Raw genomic sequence first — 17,665 nt, forward strand, 5'->3', positions numbered from 1 at the left:
CTTAGGGTGCATAAACCAAACAGGAGTGGTGATTTCTGTGAACCCTTTTAAATGCGCGGTGGTTGACTACACGTTTAGAGGCTGACTTGAGGATCCTCTATCGTAATACATATTTGTGGTCGTGTGAATGCACGATAGTTCCAACGATCACTGGGCCAATTGTAATCAGAACGAGGCATTTGTCCATGTTAATGATGTGCCTTTTATTGCAGGAAAACCTAAAGTGGATACCAAGCCAGAGAGAGTGGATGTTAGCGTGGGAACGGACGAGGAAAATGCCGAGAATGAAAGGTATGATGGGAATACTCTGTATCAATATACGTTGAGTCCACAATTTAGAAATGATTACTAGGTTTATTTCTAAACTCCTGAACTCTATATCTTTTATCCTGTTACATATCAGCAGTGAACAACCAACAACTCACAGAACAATAATGTACATAGATACTAAACATAAATATTAAACATAAACTTATGACTGTCACCACAACAACTATAGCAGTTAAAATATTGGCTATTACCTAAATTTACGTATTTCAACACACAATAGGGTGCCTCATTTTGCCACTTTTTTAAGGAATGAATCGTAATACCTGGCAAAAATTGCTTTCCTGGATGATAATACAAATATGATTTTTTTTCCAAATCGGTTTTTACGAGGGTGGTTTTTTTTTTTAAACTCCGATCATTCAGCAAAACCACCATACAAGCAACAGGTGGGTACTGCACAGAAAAGGCAACTGCTCGTCCTCCACACAACACGCTCATGTCATTTCTGACTGTAATACATTAGTCTAAGGGTAGTGGCAATCTAATTAGCTACACTGCCTCAATAAGGTAGTTTCCTTCATCAAAGAAAATGAAAGGCATTGATTGCGATTCCTTACCTACCATTAGTGTATTCATAATGTACAAATTATTTGATTTTAGAAATCCCAGTTTAGACAAATATGGTCAATTTTAAACTCATTTGAAAAAGGCCAGATTGGCGCCCATGCGATGCCACTCCATGTGATGTCATAGGGACCTAGTTTCTATGCGAGTAGATAGAGGAGATTTACATAATCTGAGATTACCAATGCATGCATGAGGCACAGAGCTCAGGGAAACATCTCATAATAATCACCGATTAAAATTACCTAAGTTCGGAAAGTTTCCTTTGTTTGATGGGGTATCAATATTCCTTATTTAAGCCAAGGGCTACCTGATAGCAAGGTACCCTACGCTACCGCCATGCTCGGCAGCAAGCAGCCTGTATCGTAGTGGTGTTCATAACCTCGCACCTAGATGGCCTCACACAGCAGCAGCGAGACGTCACACGGGCTTTTCCCAGCATTCATACTTAGCCGTCGCTTTTTCGCTCGCTTAAAAAATTTTACTCTTAATTTAATCACGAAAAATAGATATTATGTTAAGCATGTGCTATCTGCTAGCATGGTACACACTCAAGTCATATCTTGCCGTTGGTTGTTATTTTAAGGTTAGTAGCAATCTCATTAGCTATACTGCCTCGATTGATTCTCCTGCCAGTTGTTCACTGCGGAGCAACAGTCAGAAAACTCACCCAATAGCTTCAGCATTGATATATCTTGACCTTTCTGCCAATAAAAGAGAATTTTAACGTTAATGCAGCTGCTCAGTGTGAAACAATATGCCCATTCCCATTCAAAAGAGAAGGAGAGACATACTGACTTCTGGAAGTGTTCTGATCCATGACAATACCTGTCATCTCAGTGCAGATGCAGCCCAACTGCTCCTTCTGCAATTTCAATGGGACTTTTTCGATCACCCACCGTGCAATGTCGACCTAGTGCCGTGCGACTTCCATCTTCATGCTGAAATAAGGAAGTGGTTGGGAGGGAAGCATTTTCAAGTGGGCAATGAGCTTCAGAACAAAGAAAAAATTCATTTGAGGTTATTGGCAGCAACATCCTCTGAAGGAGGTATAGTAAAACTTGTCCACGAGCAATTCCAATTCCTCAATTGCTGTGGTCATTTTGTTGAAATTACACCACAAGTGTGCTCAATAATTGGCTGTGAAATAATTTTTAATCAATCATTTTGTCTTATGTAATTTGTAACTTCGATATTCATGTAATATTCTACACTTAGGAAAATGAAATTACCTTTCCGCCATTTAAAAAAATCAAATAATGGGTAAAATTTAATTTTAAAAAGCTATTTGTAATGAGAAGAAGTTTTTCCTTCTATAAAAATTACAGTGCAACCTCGATAAAACGACACCCCACGGTGCACCAATAAACACTCGTTATAGCGAATTGTCGCTTTATCGGAGGTGGAGCAAATAATAGCCAATATGTATACCTGTTGCGAACAGTTATACAGGAACAGAGTGGTGCGGTGACAGATAAATTTCTATCTGATAAACGTAAGCATAAATCCAGACGAAAGGTGATGTTTATTTGCATCACTAAATTTCCTTACTCAAACAACGACTAATTGTTTGGTGTTTTCTTGGCCTTGGTGTCTGCCATCAAATGCTTTCTATTCATGCAACTCATGGACGTGCGGGTATGCTGACGACTGCTTTCTGCCGCCCGAGGAACAAAAGAAGATCAAGCATTCGCGAATGCTAATGCCACAATATTTTCACCAAAATTAACTACTTATTTATCAAACGACAGTTTACCACATAAATTTGAGACTGAGCACTCCATTAACTTCATTTCTAACAGATCGCTAGCAATTACAGAGAATAAGGAGTCGTGATGTAAGTTTTTCCGGCGGTGAAACTCTCGCTAAGGCGAGAGCCAACACCAAAAGGGCTTCGTAAAAACGAATTTTTTAACACGCTTATTATAGGGTCAATTGACGGTGCATCGGCTATCTCTCGTAATAGCAGGGGTGTCGCTATAGCCCGTACTCCCTTTAACGAGGTTCTACTGTACAAAGAAATGTAATGATCAAATATTTTGCACATGCAGAGGTAAAGAAGAAGACTGTTTCACTTTTCATAGTTTTTCTCGTGTTCTCATTCAGTCTTTTGACTGTAGAAGATAAACATTTACATTTTAATACTGTCAAATGATTCATTGTTTGTAATCGAATAAAGAATGAGTAAAACAATATTCAACACGACCCTTCGGAGCCAAAGCAGAATTTCATACGAAAGCTTAAAGTTCGGCTTTCTACCTTTTTAAGTATAGTAGTTAGTTGACTTAGATAGTTAACTTTTACTTTTACTATAATTAAAAGTTTAATAATCAAGAAAACTTGTATTGGATTTGAACCTGGGACAATAGGGTGGTTTCCTATTTTTTTTAAATTCCTAAATCGAAAGATTATTACTCATGGAGTAAGTATTTCATGCTTTAAGATTTTTTAATGACGATATCTATTTTTCGCGATTAAATGAAAAGTGAAAATTTTCAAGCGCGCAAAAACACGACAGCTAAGTATGAATGCTGGGGAAAACCCGTGTGACGTCATTCTCGTTGCGGCTGCCACTTTGTGAGGCCACCTTAGTGCAAGGCTATGAGCAAACATTGAGATGCTGGCTGCTAGCAGGTAGCAGGGTACTCTGCTAGCAGGTAGTGCTTGGCTTAAATAAGGATTATTAATACCCTATAAAATGAAGGAAACTTTTCGACCTTTTAATAGGAAATTATTAAGAGACTGTTCCCTGAGCTCTGTGCCTCATGCATGCATTGGTAATCTCAGACGCTGTAAAACTCCTATCTACTCATATATAAACTAGGACCCTGTGACGTCACGTGGAGTGGCATCGCATGGGTTCCGATCTGGCCTTTTTCAAATGAGGTTAAAATTGACCGTTAACATTTGTCTAAACTGGAATTTCTAAAACCAAATAATGTAATTAAGGAAATAAAACTTAGTAAGGTTCACTGATTGTTTAATTAAGGGCACGACCCGGGTTTCGTAACTTAGTTACATCGTCAGGTGAAGTTACGTTAAACTAAGTTACGAAACCCGGGTCGTGCCCTTAATTAAACAATCGGTGAACCTTACAAAGTTTTATTTCCTTAATTCCAATATGGAGAGGTTTCACAAAGTAAAGCCTGAAGTTATTAGTTATACCAAATAATGTATTTCCATGAATATAGTCCCCCCCCGAATTTTGTGGCTTCAGTTTCGGGAAAAGGTAAATAAATGCGTTTGAATATATTCCCCCCCTTTATTTTTACCACAGGCATTTTTGGAAAAAAAGGGGGACTATATTCAGACGTGTACAGTAATTTGTATATTATGAATACAGTAATGGTGGATAACGAATCGCAATCAATGCCTTTCGTTTTCTTTCATGAAGGAAAGAACACTATTGGTGATCTGTTGCTCTTCATATAAGGTCACCACACTCTCCCAAATAATTAAGCCTTATCTTCTATATCATTTCTACTGCATAGATACCTTTTTCTCAACTTATACGCAACCAAACTCTACAAGTGAGGTACCAAAATGCACAGAATTTATCAGAGAACATGCATATCTTACTTCCTAAATATTGCTATTGTTTCCTAAAATTGGTTTTTAAATAATTAAAAAAAAGCAAAAACCGGTAAAAATTCCTGACATTAACGGCACACAAACTGATACATTTGTTCATTTGCAACAATATCTCGCATTCTTTAAATAACTTCTATCAAAATGCGGCCGATTCCACATTCAAGTCTCCTGTTGATACGTAAGTATGAGTCATCATGTGCGTTTAACAGAGGATAGTGTAATTACTTCCAATGTTGTGTTTAAAGAGGTCCTCTGACCTCAATTTGTACATGAACATTCCAATTAAATTTGTACATAAGACCCTGCCTTTTTTTTTTATCTAAATTTTAAAATTAGATATGCGCCTATCCCTCTGTGGACCTGCATTGAAAAGAGCGGGGGAAGCCCGCTGGGAGCAGGCGCATCATGCTCGTCAACATGTATTCTTCATACGTCTTATCTGTCATGGTTCTCAACAGTGGCGGATACAGGTGGGGGTTCAGGGGGGGCGCAATTTCCCCCCCTTGCGGGCCCGCCCATATTACCAGACATTTCAGAACCCCATTATAACTTTTGTATATCATGAGATGGCATTGTCTTGTATATGTGTGTTATAAATTTTTGTTAAAATTTTGATTACTTTTAATTACGATTTCAATCAAACTTGATAATTTTTTATTAGGATAAAAGTGTAGGTATCTCATGACTCTTTTGTGCCCCTCCCTCTCCCATTTTTTTCTGTATCCGCTACTGGTTCTCAATATGTACTGAAGTGAATTAACGGTCGAACATTTAAAAACGTTTTTCCAGAAGTCAGCTTACCAAACGTTTAAAAACGTTCCTGCAATCTAACAGTTAAATCCCTTTCTTCTAAAATTAATTGTTTGAGGCGTAACTTGATGAAAGCGATTCATAATTAAATTAAAAAAGAAGAACTTTGTGCTTTCATATTAATATTTATTTACACAACCATGGTTTCAACCATGGTGACGTCTAACGACCTGATGATACGTCTAACGTTGAAACCATGGTCGTGAATAAATATTAATGTGAAAGCACAAAGTTCTTCTTTTTTAATTTAATTCCCTTTCTTCTGTCGAGTATGAAAATTATATTAGGAACTATAATTTCGGTTAAGTTTTTTGTATCCTCTTTATACCCTAGGTACATGCCTGTACCTCCATGTTTTTAATACATTAATTACTTTTGTTTTCCCTCAGGTCGACCGCTTCCGAGGCAGGATGTAGTCTGAAATTGAAAAGAGGATTTGAGGCGCTAAGGTCCGAGTGCCGTTCGTCTCTGCAAGTGGAGGACGAAGACATTGAGAGCTACGTTAAGTACGTATCAAGAACACGGCTCAGTTGGAGTCGCGACGCCATTGCTAGCAGATGCATTCAAAGTCACAAAGCAGAATTTCAAATCACTTGTCTGCTGTCCAACCCTTTAACTGCTGTGAACGTACCTATACCATTTTTCCGAACTGACGGTGGCTGGGTGGAAAATAGAAACTAGCCAATGAGAAATGCTGCCCCTTCCACCTCTCCGTTCCCCTCCATCCCCTTCCCACTACCCCTCCATGCGGCCGAGTGGCGTTGCCAGCCTTGGGAATAACGGTACTTTCGGGGGCGGCAGAATGAGCGCTGTACGATCTCATAAGATTCGGCTTGGCAACACTGCTAGCTGGAGAGCGAAGTGGACGGAACGGAGTTCGGAGAGAGACTGCGGGCTCTTCCACTTCTTCTCCTGTCGCTCTCCTGTGATTGGCTAGAAGAGTGGGTGGGTCTCGAGCAAGTTCAAGGTCAGCTGCCGTCAGTTCAGAAAAATGGTATAATACCCTATGAGCCACCTCTAGGGTGTTTGGCAGGGGTTGACCAATCACCAACATGCAGCATTAAGAGGACCACCACATGCACACCGCGCGGTCATAGAAATAATAACCCTTAACCGGTGACGTGCGGTCTGAGAGACCGCTGCGTTTCAAAAGAATTATTAATATTTTCAAAATCAATATTTCAAAATATCTATAATTCTTGTTAGCTTCATATTTTTGCATAACAAGGGCATCCCACTCTTAAAAACTTTCTCCTGTTGCTCTCCTATGATTGGCTGGAAGAGTGGGAAGGGCGGGTCTCGAGCAAGCTCAAGGTCAGCCACCGTCAGTTCAGAAAAAGGGTATAGTACATCCGCACAGCAGACTGCTGTGGACGTACTTTTTCTTCCTTCCTACCATGCGGTCAGCACTTTCGCCGAAGCACTCCGAAAGGTTGCTAATCCGGCCAGCTCACCCACGCAGGACCGTCTCAGCGACCCTACCAGCAGGGGGCCTACCTCCAGGAAATCGACCGCTCTGACTGCAATTTGAAAATCAATCTATCAATCCCATCATCAAAATATAATTGTTTTCATCGCACTCCTACCAATCAAGTACGTCTTTGAACCGTGTTTTTGCGATGAAAAACAACGATTTTGTTAACTTTGCTAAAATGGCCATTTTCCGGTTGTCCGCTGCCACGTTTATAGCAAAGTTAACTATATCGTTATATTTCATCGTAGAAACACGGTTCAAAGACGTACTTGATTGCTTGATTGGCAGGAGTGCGATGAAAACAGTCATTTTTTGATGATCAGATTGATGGATTGATTGATTTTCAAATTGCAGTCAGAGCGGTCACTTTTGGGGAGGGAGGCCGCTGGTAGGGACAATGAGACGGTCCTGTGTGGGTGAGCTCGTCGCGGGTTGGTGACCCTTCGGAGGGTGTACCATGCCCATCCTGGAAGTACCTGTTCCATGGGCCCACGAACTGCATTTTAACCTTTTCGCCACATGTGAGGAGAAGGTTTTCGAAGATTGAACAGCAGCGAAAGGGCTAAACATGGAATATATTTTTCAAATTGCAATAAATCGTCTGGCCTGGTTACACGTGTGAGTCGTTGGTTGTAACAAATGGACCAAAGTTAACATTATATAAATGTTGCTTTCTCTCTATGGGGCTGAAGATATTCAATTAACTGCCCGCTAAAATTAAAAAGACACAAAATAGAATTTCAAATCACTCTAAGACTGCTGTCTCATCGGGTGGATTATGTTTTTCAAATAGCAATTTATTGTCTTAAGATCTGGTTACGTGCGTGAGTCATTCGTTGTAATAAACAGACCAAGATAAACATTATACAGGGTGTCCCATTTATCTTGACCACCCGAAATAACTTTTTGTCCAGATGCAAATTCAAAAATGTGTCAAGCAAATGTTCATTAGCTGTCAGGGGGACATTGATCAGCATGATTGCCTTCCTTGTAGCTTTGTTATTCACAAATATATGAACATCGGTATGTCTTTTTTAATACTTTGAGTGCCAGCTGCTTTTAAAGCCCTACTGAAAAATCCAGCCATTTTTTACAATGTTCGTAGATTTTTTAAAACATTAGCATCAAATATATATTTATATCGATGTGCATTTCAATAAAAATGGACTTCGCTCTTCTTTATGAATGAGTTGAATAACATTTATTGCTAATTTTTAAATATATAATTTAACAATGAAAGCCTACTGTTTTTGAAAAATAAAATAGTTGCAACAAATGCTGTACCGCCGTAACATGCATAATAATTTTTTTAATACGCTCAATTTGAAATATTCAAAGCATGGAAATCTTAAAAAAGCATTGTTCCAAGCAAAGCTTTATAAATCTTGGATGACAAAAAGGGTCAATGCACCCTCAACAAACGGTCCAAAGAATTTTCACACTAAGTGGCCCAAGATGAGGATGCCGGTAGATACAGAGGACTATTCGTCCTCAAGGCATAAAGTGAACTCTTTTTCCATCAAGCAGTTGATTTTTGAAAAAAACAGAACCCCTAAGCAGTAAACTGGAAAAGTACCACGGGCGAAATATTACGGCTTCACGCATACAAAGTCAATTAAATGGAATGACGTAATATTACGTCCATGGCAATACTCAGAAGGGGTAGCAGGAGGTAATATTACGTCCATGGCACGCAGAGTGTTAAATGGCACCCTAGACGTGGACGCAGTTGTTGTCCCGTGCTCAAAGTGACTTTTGTGTTGTTTTGACTTGCTTGTCATTTGTTTACTGCTAACTCCAGTAAGTGGACGAGTTTTTTATGTTTTCATAATGTTCTGTTTATGTTAATGGCCCTCAATGCTACATTTTTGAATAAGTCTTTCAGAGAGGAAATGAATTGCCGAATAAAAAATATAGGGTGCCATTTAAAAAAGACATACCGCTATTCATATCTTTGTAAATAACAAAGCTATAATGAAGGCAGTCATGCTGATTAATGTCCCCCTGACGGCTAATGGACATTTGGTTGACACATTTTTGAATTTGCATCTGGACAAAAAGTTATTTCGAGTGGTCAAGTTAAATGGGACACCCTGTATAAACGTTGCTTTCTCTCTATGGGGCCAAAGATAATTGACTTATTGCCTGCTGAAATTTTAAAAAAATTCTTAAGTTAAATGTTAACCCTTTTGCTACTAACGATGAAAATATGCAGCAGGACGTTTCTTAATCCAGGAGACAAAAGCCGCAAATTTTCGTCGGAGATTTTCCTACGCATGGGGAATGAATGCTGAAAATATACGTTTCCTTACTCTCCCCCTTTTGTGATGGTCGCAGGTCTTAGTTTTGGGACCCAACAAAGCAGGACTTATGCCGTACCCTCCAATTCCGGGAGCGGGCTAAATTTACTGCCACGCATGGGCATCCCACGGCATTTATACTGCAAGCAGTAATCGCTTATCAAACGTAGAGAAACGCATAGTTTTGAAGGACAATAACTGGCTAATAGTCAACATCTGTCTTGCCGAGAAATTTCCATTACGCTAAGGACTTGATTTTTCAAAAATCATCTTCAGATGCTATCATGAGAATTATTGCTACTGAATATTTAACAGTGGAACTTGGTTAGTAAGTTCCTCCTTAGTACGTTTTCCTCCTTAGTACGGCGATTTGTCTCGGTCCCGGCACCATCCGAACAAAATACAGGTAAAAGTATTTGGTTAGTATGTTTGAAAAAATTGCGCTTTCCTGGTTAGTACGCTCAATTACTTGCCATGACGCAACCCGCAATTCGTTCTCCAGTATCTTCTTAAGGGTCGTAAACCTCCAAATTCATGATTTAATTTATTATTATTAGCCATTAACATTCTTGCATTCATTCCACATATCTTTCTTCGACCGTGATTTATCCAAACGCATTTCTCAATTCTAGTGACATGATGAATAATAAAATGCGGCTATTTATCAGGAATGTCTGACTAACTAAACTGCAGCCAATAAGAAGCCCCAATTTTCCCCACCCCGAGCTCCTAACCTTCTATTGCCTCTGCAGTGCCCACTGCGCACAAATTTCGCGAGTGGGCAATTGTTGCTATTGCATGAGTTATCATGATGAAGAAATGAGTCTTATCCAATTCCCACTTTATCTAAAGCAGTACTGCACGTACTTCATAAACTCGACATCGAGGCTATGGAGTATGTGCGTACTTACTAGACTACTGCTGCGAGAGCAGACTATGCTCTGAATCTCCACACGAAGCTTAGCTTAAAAATACTTGATCTCGGCACAAAAGCAGACGACATTAGACAAATTTTTTAAAGTAAATTTCAACCATATAATATAAAATCTTCTTCTAATTATGTCGTAATCTAATAATCTTGCTTGTTATTAATCGATATATCAATCGATATAACAATCGATATAGTTTCATTCCAGAAGCGAATTTATACGGCTGTTGCCGTAATGGGGAACTTGCATGGGTCGTCGATTGCTCTAAAAACTATTTTGGATAAGTAAAATGGATATATTAGTAGGGGTGGAGTAATATGTTATGGTGAGGCCCCCCACGCTTTTATTTTTAGCGAAAACATTATAGATTACCCAGGTTCTTTGAATTATCATTTCAAAAATTTATTGGTGAAAATATTATGGATTGCCCAGGTTCTTTGAACTATTCATATAAAAATTTATTTTTTACTTTTTAGTCCATTTTTTTATATTTTTTTATTACTTGTTCCAAGCGAAATAAAAGCGTGTTTTTTAAAAAGTTTTTTTTTAAAGAAGTATTTATTTTCTACTTTTTAGTCTTCACATCTTGCAATCGTATACTTGAACACTTTCATAAGTTTTGTTTAACTGTAAAAGCCCACCTCGTTAGTTACTGATTTATCAGTTAACAGGTCCACCAGCGAGAAGGTGAGGTTTGGCACGTGATGTGAGAGGCTTTGAGCAGCAATGCTGCTTATATGACGCATCAAAATCTTTTTAGACCCAACTGTAGCATTATTGCTATAATTTCTTCAAATTATAGCAATAACGCTACATTTTTTTTTTTTAAATCCGCCATGTTGAAAATTCCATATTTAAAATTAATATGTTTATAATGATCAAAATACACACTTTAGATGTTCGAAAGTGGTAAAACATTGTATTGTCACCGGGAATACGACTTCCTGTAAAGTTTCAGATCGATTGGATGTCGGAAAGTGGTCGAATTTTCGATTGCAAGATTTGAACTAAACATACAAACAAACAGACAGAGTGAGTTAAATGAAAGCGTGTAAAAATGGGAGAAAGAAGAGATGCCTGAATATGCGAGATGCACCGCATTGGATGCGAGATGCATTCCGATGGATCAACCAATTTGCTCAAATTTTGGTCAGCTCCATTACGATGTAAAGAGGTTTTACTGCATAATATCTGGTGATTTTTCCGGGTATTCTTCCGCGTTTATCCATTTTGTAGGACAATATTTCGCCAACGTTCCAGTTGGCTTCCTCAGGTCCACTGAAGTGTTGATGCAGAAAATTGTTCATCTTATATACACCCCGTTTGCCGCCTTTTTTGTGGAGGTGTGCCCTGATTGGTCAGGATCATGGAAGACCCTTTTTCAGAGAACCTTTCAGAGACCCTTTCAGAGAAGAAGAAGAAGGGTCTTCCAAGATCCTGACCAATCAGGGCACACCTCCAAAAAAAAGGCGGCAAACGGCGGCGGGGTGTATATAAGATGAACAATTTTCTGCATCAAAACTTCAGTGGACCTGAGGAAGCCGACTGGAACGTTAGCGAAATATTGTCCTACAAAATGGATAAATGCAGAAGAATACCCGGAAAAATCACCAGATATCATCATAATCTCCGCGGAATCCTACTTGGAAAGTTTTACTGTATATTATAATTATTTCTGATTATTCCAGGAAGTTCCTGCAATCGCCTCGCAAGTCTGGCGAGCAGAGAGAGGGCTGTGTGTTCTACAACCACCTCTCGGAATCCCTGAGGGAGATTGAAAAATTTGAGCCGATAGTCGAGTGGTCGTCGTCGACAGAGGAGGAGGTGCTGGAGGAGAGGTGTCGGCTCATTCTGAGGACGTATCGTGTGGGCTGCCGGGAGTGTCGTGAGAAATTGGCGCTGTGTGTGGGAAACCCAAAGAATTTGCAGAGCAGCATTTTGAGCAAACTGGTGAGTTAATAATACAGTAGATTTCGTTTAATGGGTCCACCGGTTACTTGGGGCAGCCGCTTAATTGGGGCAGATCTTGAAGAACAGAACCCAATAGAGGAATATCCCAGAGTATTCTCCGCTTAATTGGGACAGCATGCCGCTTTATTGGGCCATGAGTCGGCGACATAGACTCTATACTGGTGACTAAATTAAAAATTTTTGTTTTCAGAATACTATTTTTTTTATTTTCCTCCTTTTATTTACTCTTATTTTTTACAAATGTTCCTATTGTTGCACTATTTTGAAAGCTCTTGTTGTTATAATGTCCGCAACAGGATAGGACTTTCTTTTTTAGGACTTAGTAAAAGACATTCATTCAGCGTCGCCCGACGCTGTGAAAAATATATTTTTAACAAAATTGTTATAATTCTTAAAAATGATAATAAATTAACTAAACCCACTGATTTATTAATCAAAGTAATAGTTTATTAAACTTATGTTGCATTATAAACTTTCTTTAGTCTTCTTTCATTATATCAACGTTTGTTTATGCCCATATACAAGAGAGTTCGCCTAATTGGGGCAGTCGCATAATTGGGGCAAAGTGCACAAGTCCCGATGTGTCCCAATTAACCGGAATCTACTGTAATAATAATAATGTATTTATTTGCCCAAAGACCATGTACATTTGAAATATACAAGATATGAGGGACGTCAAAATCATTAGTATGTACATATTCAATTCAAAGAGGATAATTATCTGTTATCAAAATCTACATACGAAGGTTTAAATGCCATTATTAAGGCAATCGTCAACAGAGTAATATATATTGTTCAGTAATAGCCTTTTTAATTTACATTAAAACAAATTGATGTTGTTCACATTTTTTCCTTCAAAAATTATGGACAGTCGTTGCGGTTGTGGAGAAAGCGCCTTTTCTGCTTGTTCGTGTTGCCGCAAATCACTTTGCTTTGCATGTCTTTATGATGAGTTCCATCCTGAAAATTGCAAATAAAGGATTAGCTGGAGTGGTGAGGCAGTGTACTGGCCTTCCACATCCAAATCTCGGTAAAGAATTCCTAAATTCAATCCCTGCGTGTAATGTGGATTACACTAGTTGTGCAGTACACCGGCCGTCGGATGGGACGTTAAGCCGTGGTCCCCTTGGCGCCTTTCGTTAAGAGCAGGCTAATGCCGACGCCGGGTTTCTATACACCCTTCATCCTCAGTTCCTAATCCCAAACTGATCCATTCCTGATTTAATAATTTAAAAAAATCTTTTAAAAACATATATTCCATAGTAGTAACGAAGATAAGAATACGAACTTTAAAAATTTAAACAATATGAACTATATTTAAACGATAAGAACTTTAAAAATTTGAACAATAAAAATCTTAAAAATTAACACAAAAAAAGTTCCGTGAGCGAGCATCGAACTCGCTACCTTCACTTCCACAGTCGGACGCCGTATCCACTGGGCTTCCGCCCACTTGGTTAACATTAGTGTTCAAAAAGGGTTAATTAGCTTAGCTTCATTTTTTACGATTTTTAATTGCTTTTTTCTTGGAATTTTACTAGAAGTGCGTTGTCTTGCTTCGGCATATTATATTTGTTCCCATAAAGTAGCAATTCAAAAAATTTGAGCTCGATCGGCGACGCGAAGGTCGTGTATTCCCCTTGTTAGTAAAAGACATTCATTCAGCATCGCATGAGGCTGTGAAAAATATTTTTAACTAAATTGTTATAATTTTTTAAAATCATCATAAATTAATTAAAGTCGCCGATTTATTGATCAAATTAATATTTTAATAAACTTATGTTGCATTATAAACATTCTTTAGTCTTCTTTCTATCATTTCAATGTTTGTTTATGCCCATATACAGGATAGTTCGCCTAATTGGGGCAGCTGCTTAATTGGGGCAAAGTGCACTAGTCCCGATACGTCCCAATTAACCGGAATCTACTGTATAAAGACTAATATCGATGGCTAAGTTCTAACAACGCGTATCTCAAAAATATCAGATTTTCAGGAAAGCAAAAAAACTATTGATCTCTGCGTTTCTTCTGAGTTATCTTCCGCGTCAGCTTGTTTGTAGACAACGGTTTCGCTGGCTATCCTGGATAATAAATACAGTGAGTCCTCGTTTAATGTCACTTACCGTTCCTGAAAAATGTGATGATAAACGAAATGACGTTAATCGAAACATAATATCCCATAAGAAACAATGTAAAAAGTGAATATCAGCTCCTAGACCTCACAATTCCTACGCGAAAAAATTTTAGCGTACCATATCTGGGGCATTTTTTACGATGGGAATGCCAAACTATGGCATAAATACGAGTTCCTGTCTTCATCGACGACAATTGCAGCACTGACGTAAATCCTTCTCCATTTTTGTATCTTCCCACATTTGCTCTTCGGCTTCGCTATGGTGGTCGCCCGGGCGAGCGTCGCCTGGGCATCACCCAAGGTTCTTAGAGTACAGTCTAAGAACCTTGGGCATCATCATCGCTGAAACATCGTCGCGGTTACAGGAACCAAAATTATTGTGAACTCGGCGAAAAAAGTGACGACAAAAACTCCGAGTTCTACACGGAAAAATGCCTTGAAATCACTTTTTAGGTTCCTGAAAAGCATTATGCCAAGTAAAACCTTGCGCACCTACGCAAGAATTCATTTTGCAGAAATTTTTGCTAAAACCGTAATCGCAATTATCAATAAACAACACTGTTTTACACTTTGTATAGACTGACTATATTACCGCCCACAAAACGAACAACCTGCAACGCCCGCCGCTTCGCCTTTTTTTCGCGCGAAATTTGAAAGACGTGACGTTATTGCGAAGCGTAGGTGCAATAAACGAATGACGGTACTAAAATTTTCGTGACGTTATTACGAAATGACGTTAAACGGGGTGACGTAGAACGAGGACTCACTGTATAAAGCCTCGAAAAAATAATTATTGTATGTCTGGTGTGGCTGAATCATTCAAAGCTGGGACAAGTTGGATTGGGGACGCTGGTTTACCCATTTACGGCCAACGTTGCGAAAATGCAACATTATTGAGAAATGCAAAAAAAAGTTTCAGTTGAATTTTATTCGTGTAGAATTCGCTTTTTTTGATAAAAATAAGTTTAAACTGATTGTTAGTGAGATTATAATGACATTTAATAAGTATTTCGATATTTATAAAAATACTCAAAATGTGTCAATTTTCGAGTCTCCCACTGAGCAAGATAAATAATTTTTCCTAAGAGTAACCATTCCCTTAATTATTAAGTTTTTTAATCGTCCATGTGGACATAGAAATTTCAATTGACAGATATTAAAGCTTATATTTCGTCAGGGAGTCAACATTAAGAGAAAATCAGATCCGGCAAATAATGTTGTGTTTACTGGATGTGCAGAAACCGGTTTCTACCAACGTTGCGAAAACACAACATTATTGAGAAATGCAAAAAAAAATGTTTCAGTTGAATTATATTCATGTAGAATTCGCTTTTTTTGATAAAAATAAGTTTAAACTGATATTTAGTGAGATTAAAATGACATTTAATAAGTATTTCGATATTTATAAATACACACAAAATGTGTCAATTTTCGAGTCTCCTATTAAGAAAGAATTTTTCCTAAGAGTAACCATTCCCTTAATTATTAAGTTTTTTAATCGTCCATGTGGACGTAGAAATTTCAATTAACAGATATTAAAGCTTATATTTCGTCAGGGAGTCAACATTAAGCGAAAATCAGATCCGGAAATTAATGTTGAGTTTACCGGATGTGCAGATACCGGATTCTGCCAACGTTACAAAAACGCAACATTTTTTTTTACCATAAGCAAATTTTTGTGAAGGCGCTTATTTTCAATTTACCTTATTTAGCATGTTATTAGGTAAAATGAAGAGGAAAAGTTATATATTTTCAAGTATTTCTTTACTCGGCCGGTAATGGTTTAATAATGAATTCACTCGCATCTGTTCAGCTGCCGAGTCCGCGGTCCGACATGCACATGATCCCAGATGCCCTGGGGGGCAGTGCGCACGACGTGGTCAACGGCGGAGACCACCAGGAGTCGCCGCAGAGGCACCCGTACAGCAACAACAGCAACGCAATGGTGGCGAGAGGGGCCCACCAGCATCAGCATCGTGGGCACATCTCGTTGGTGAGCAGCGGCTTCCTCATGTCGGGAGGGCCGTCGTCACAGCAGCAGATGTGTGGGGGACCCGTGCAGATGCCCCCGTCACCCGTCAGAACGCCATCCCCCAGCGAGCAGTTTGGGTGAGTGGACGCCGAAATTATTTGTTTATTTGCTGGAAAGTTTCTCGGGTTTTCCACCAGTTGATGTTGTCCATGTCTCCTGACGTTTCGATCCGCAACTTGCTGATCATCATCAGGGGATCTTCCGAATGCCGTTCTTTGAATACAGTGGAACCTGGTTAGTACGTTTCTGAAGGGACCACGAAAAATGAACGTACTAACCAGGAAAACGTACTAACGAGGAAAGTAAATAATAGCAGTCGGGGTTATTGCAATCAGTGAAAAAGTCGTCATAATTACAATTACTATCGGTAGTTCTCATAGGATCGCCTTCCTGAACTCTTTTCACATTTAAAATCAAGAAAATGAGCGCTACCATGAAAAACAATATCATGTGAATAAAAATCACAATTTTTCATGGACATCCCGGAGAGGATTTCATGATTACGGCGTCTATCTCCCGTGATTTATCCTATATCTATTTACAGAACGAGGACGAGTGAAGCTCAGACAAGCGAAGATAAGTCATTTTTCTTTCTCACAGCGTACTCGGAGAATATAACAACAACCCGGACATAAGTCAACTGGTTTTTTAAACATCATAAAAATTGGGCAAAATTATATTGACTTTCAAATTACGGCAACAGCCGTAGACATTCGCTTCTGGAATGATACCATTTCGATTGTAAAATCGATCGATATATCGACTGATGACACGCAAGATTATTAGATTACGACGTAATTACAAGAAAATTTTATATTAAACAGTTGAAATTTACTTTGAAAATTTGTCTAATGTCGTCTGCTTTCGTTCCGAGATCAATTATTTTTAAGCTAAGCTTCGCGTGGAGATCCTGAGGATCGTCTGCTCCCGCAACAGTAGTCAAGTAAATATGCACGACGTCGAGTTTATGGAACAGTACTGCTTTAGATAATGTGGAAATTGTCTGACTCATTTCTTCATCATGATAACTCGTGCAATAGCAACAATTGCCCACTCACGAACTTTGTGCGCAGCAGTGGGCACTCCCAAGCGCTCCAAAGGCAACAGAAGGTGAGGAGCTCGGGGTGGGGAAAATTGGGGCTTCTTATTGGTTGTAGTTTTTCATAGTCAGACATGCCCGAAAAAAGGCCGCATTTTATTTTTCATCACGTCACAAGAATTCAGAAATGCATTTGGATAAATTACGATAGAAGAAAGAGATGTGGAATGAATGGAAGAATGTTAATGACTAATGATAATAAATTAAATCATGAATTCAGACGTTTGCGACCCTTAAGAAGACACTAGAGAACGAATTGCGGGTTGCGTCACGGCAAGCAATTGAGCGTACTAACCCGGAAAGCGCAATTTTTTCAAACGTACTAACCAAATTCTTTTACCTGTATTTTGTTCGGATGGTACCGGGACCGAGGGAAATCGCCGTACTAAGGAGGAAAACGTACTAAGGAGGAACGTACTAACCAAGTTCCA

The 17,665-nt window shown here is 38.8% G+C and overlaps 1 protein-coding gene across 2 annotated transcripts in view; it reads left to right on the forward strand.

Moving 5' to 3' along the window:
- Positions 1–17,665, forward strand: part of LOC124172870 (recombining binding protein suppressor of hairless-like) — an 86,433-nt gene that overhangs the window by 18,831 nt on the left and 49,937 nt on the right. For both annotated transcript variants that reach the window (XM_046552369.1, XM_046552370.1), the window contains 4 exons: positions 213–291; positions 5,685–5,801; positions 11,687–11,948; positions 15,917–16,212. In XM_046552369.1, coding sequence (XP_046408325.1) covers positions 213–291; positions 5,685–5,801; positions 11,687–11,948; positions 15,917–16,212 — 754 coding nt within the window. The remainder of the gene's footprint in view (positions 1–212; positions 292–5,684; positions 5,802–11,686; positions 11,949–15,916; positions 16,213–17,665) is intronic.

The sequence above is a fragment of the Ischnura elegans genome (genome assembly GCF_921293095.1).
Source record: "Ischnura elegans chromosome 13 unlocalized genomic scaffold, ioIscEleg1.1 SUPER_13_unloc_3, whole genome shotgun sequence".
In the NCBI taxonomy this organism is placed as follows: domain Eukaryota; kingdom Metazoa; phylum Arthropoda; class Insecta; order Odonata; family Coenagrionidae; genus Ischnura; species Ischnura elegans.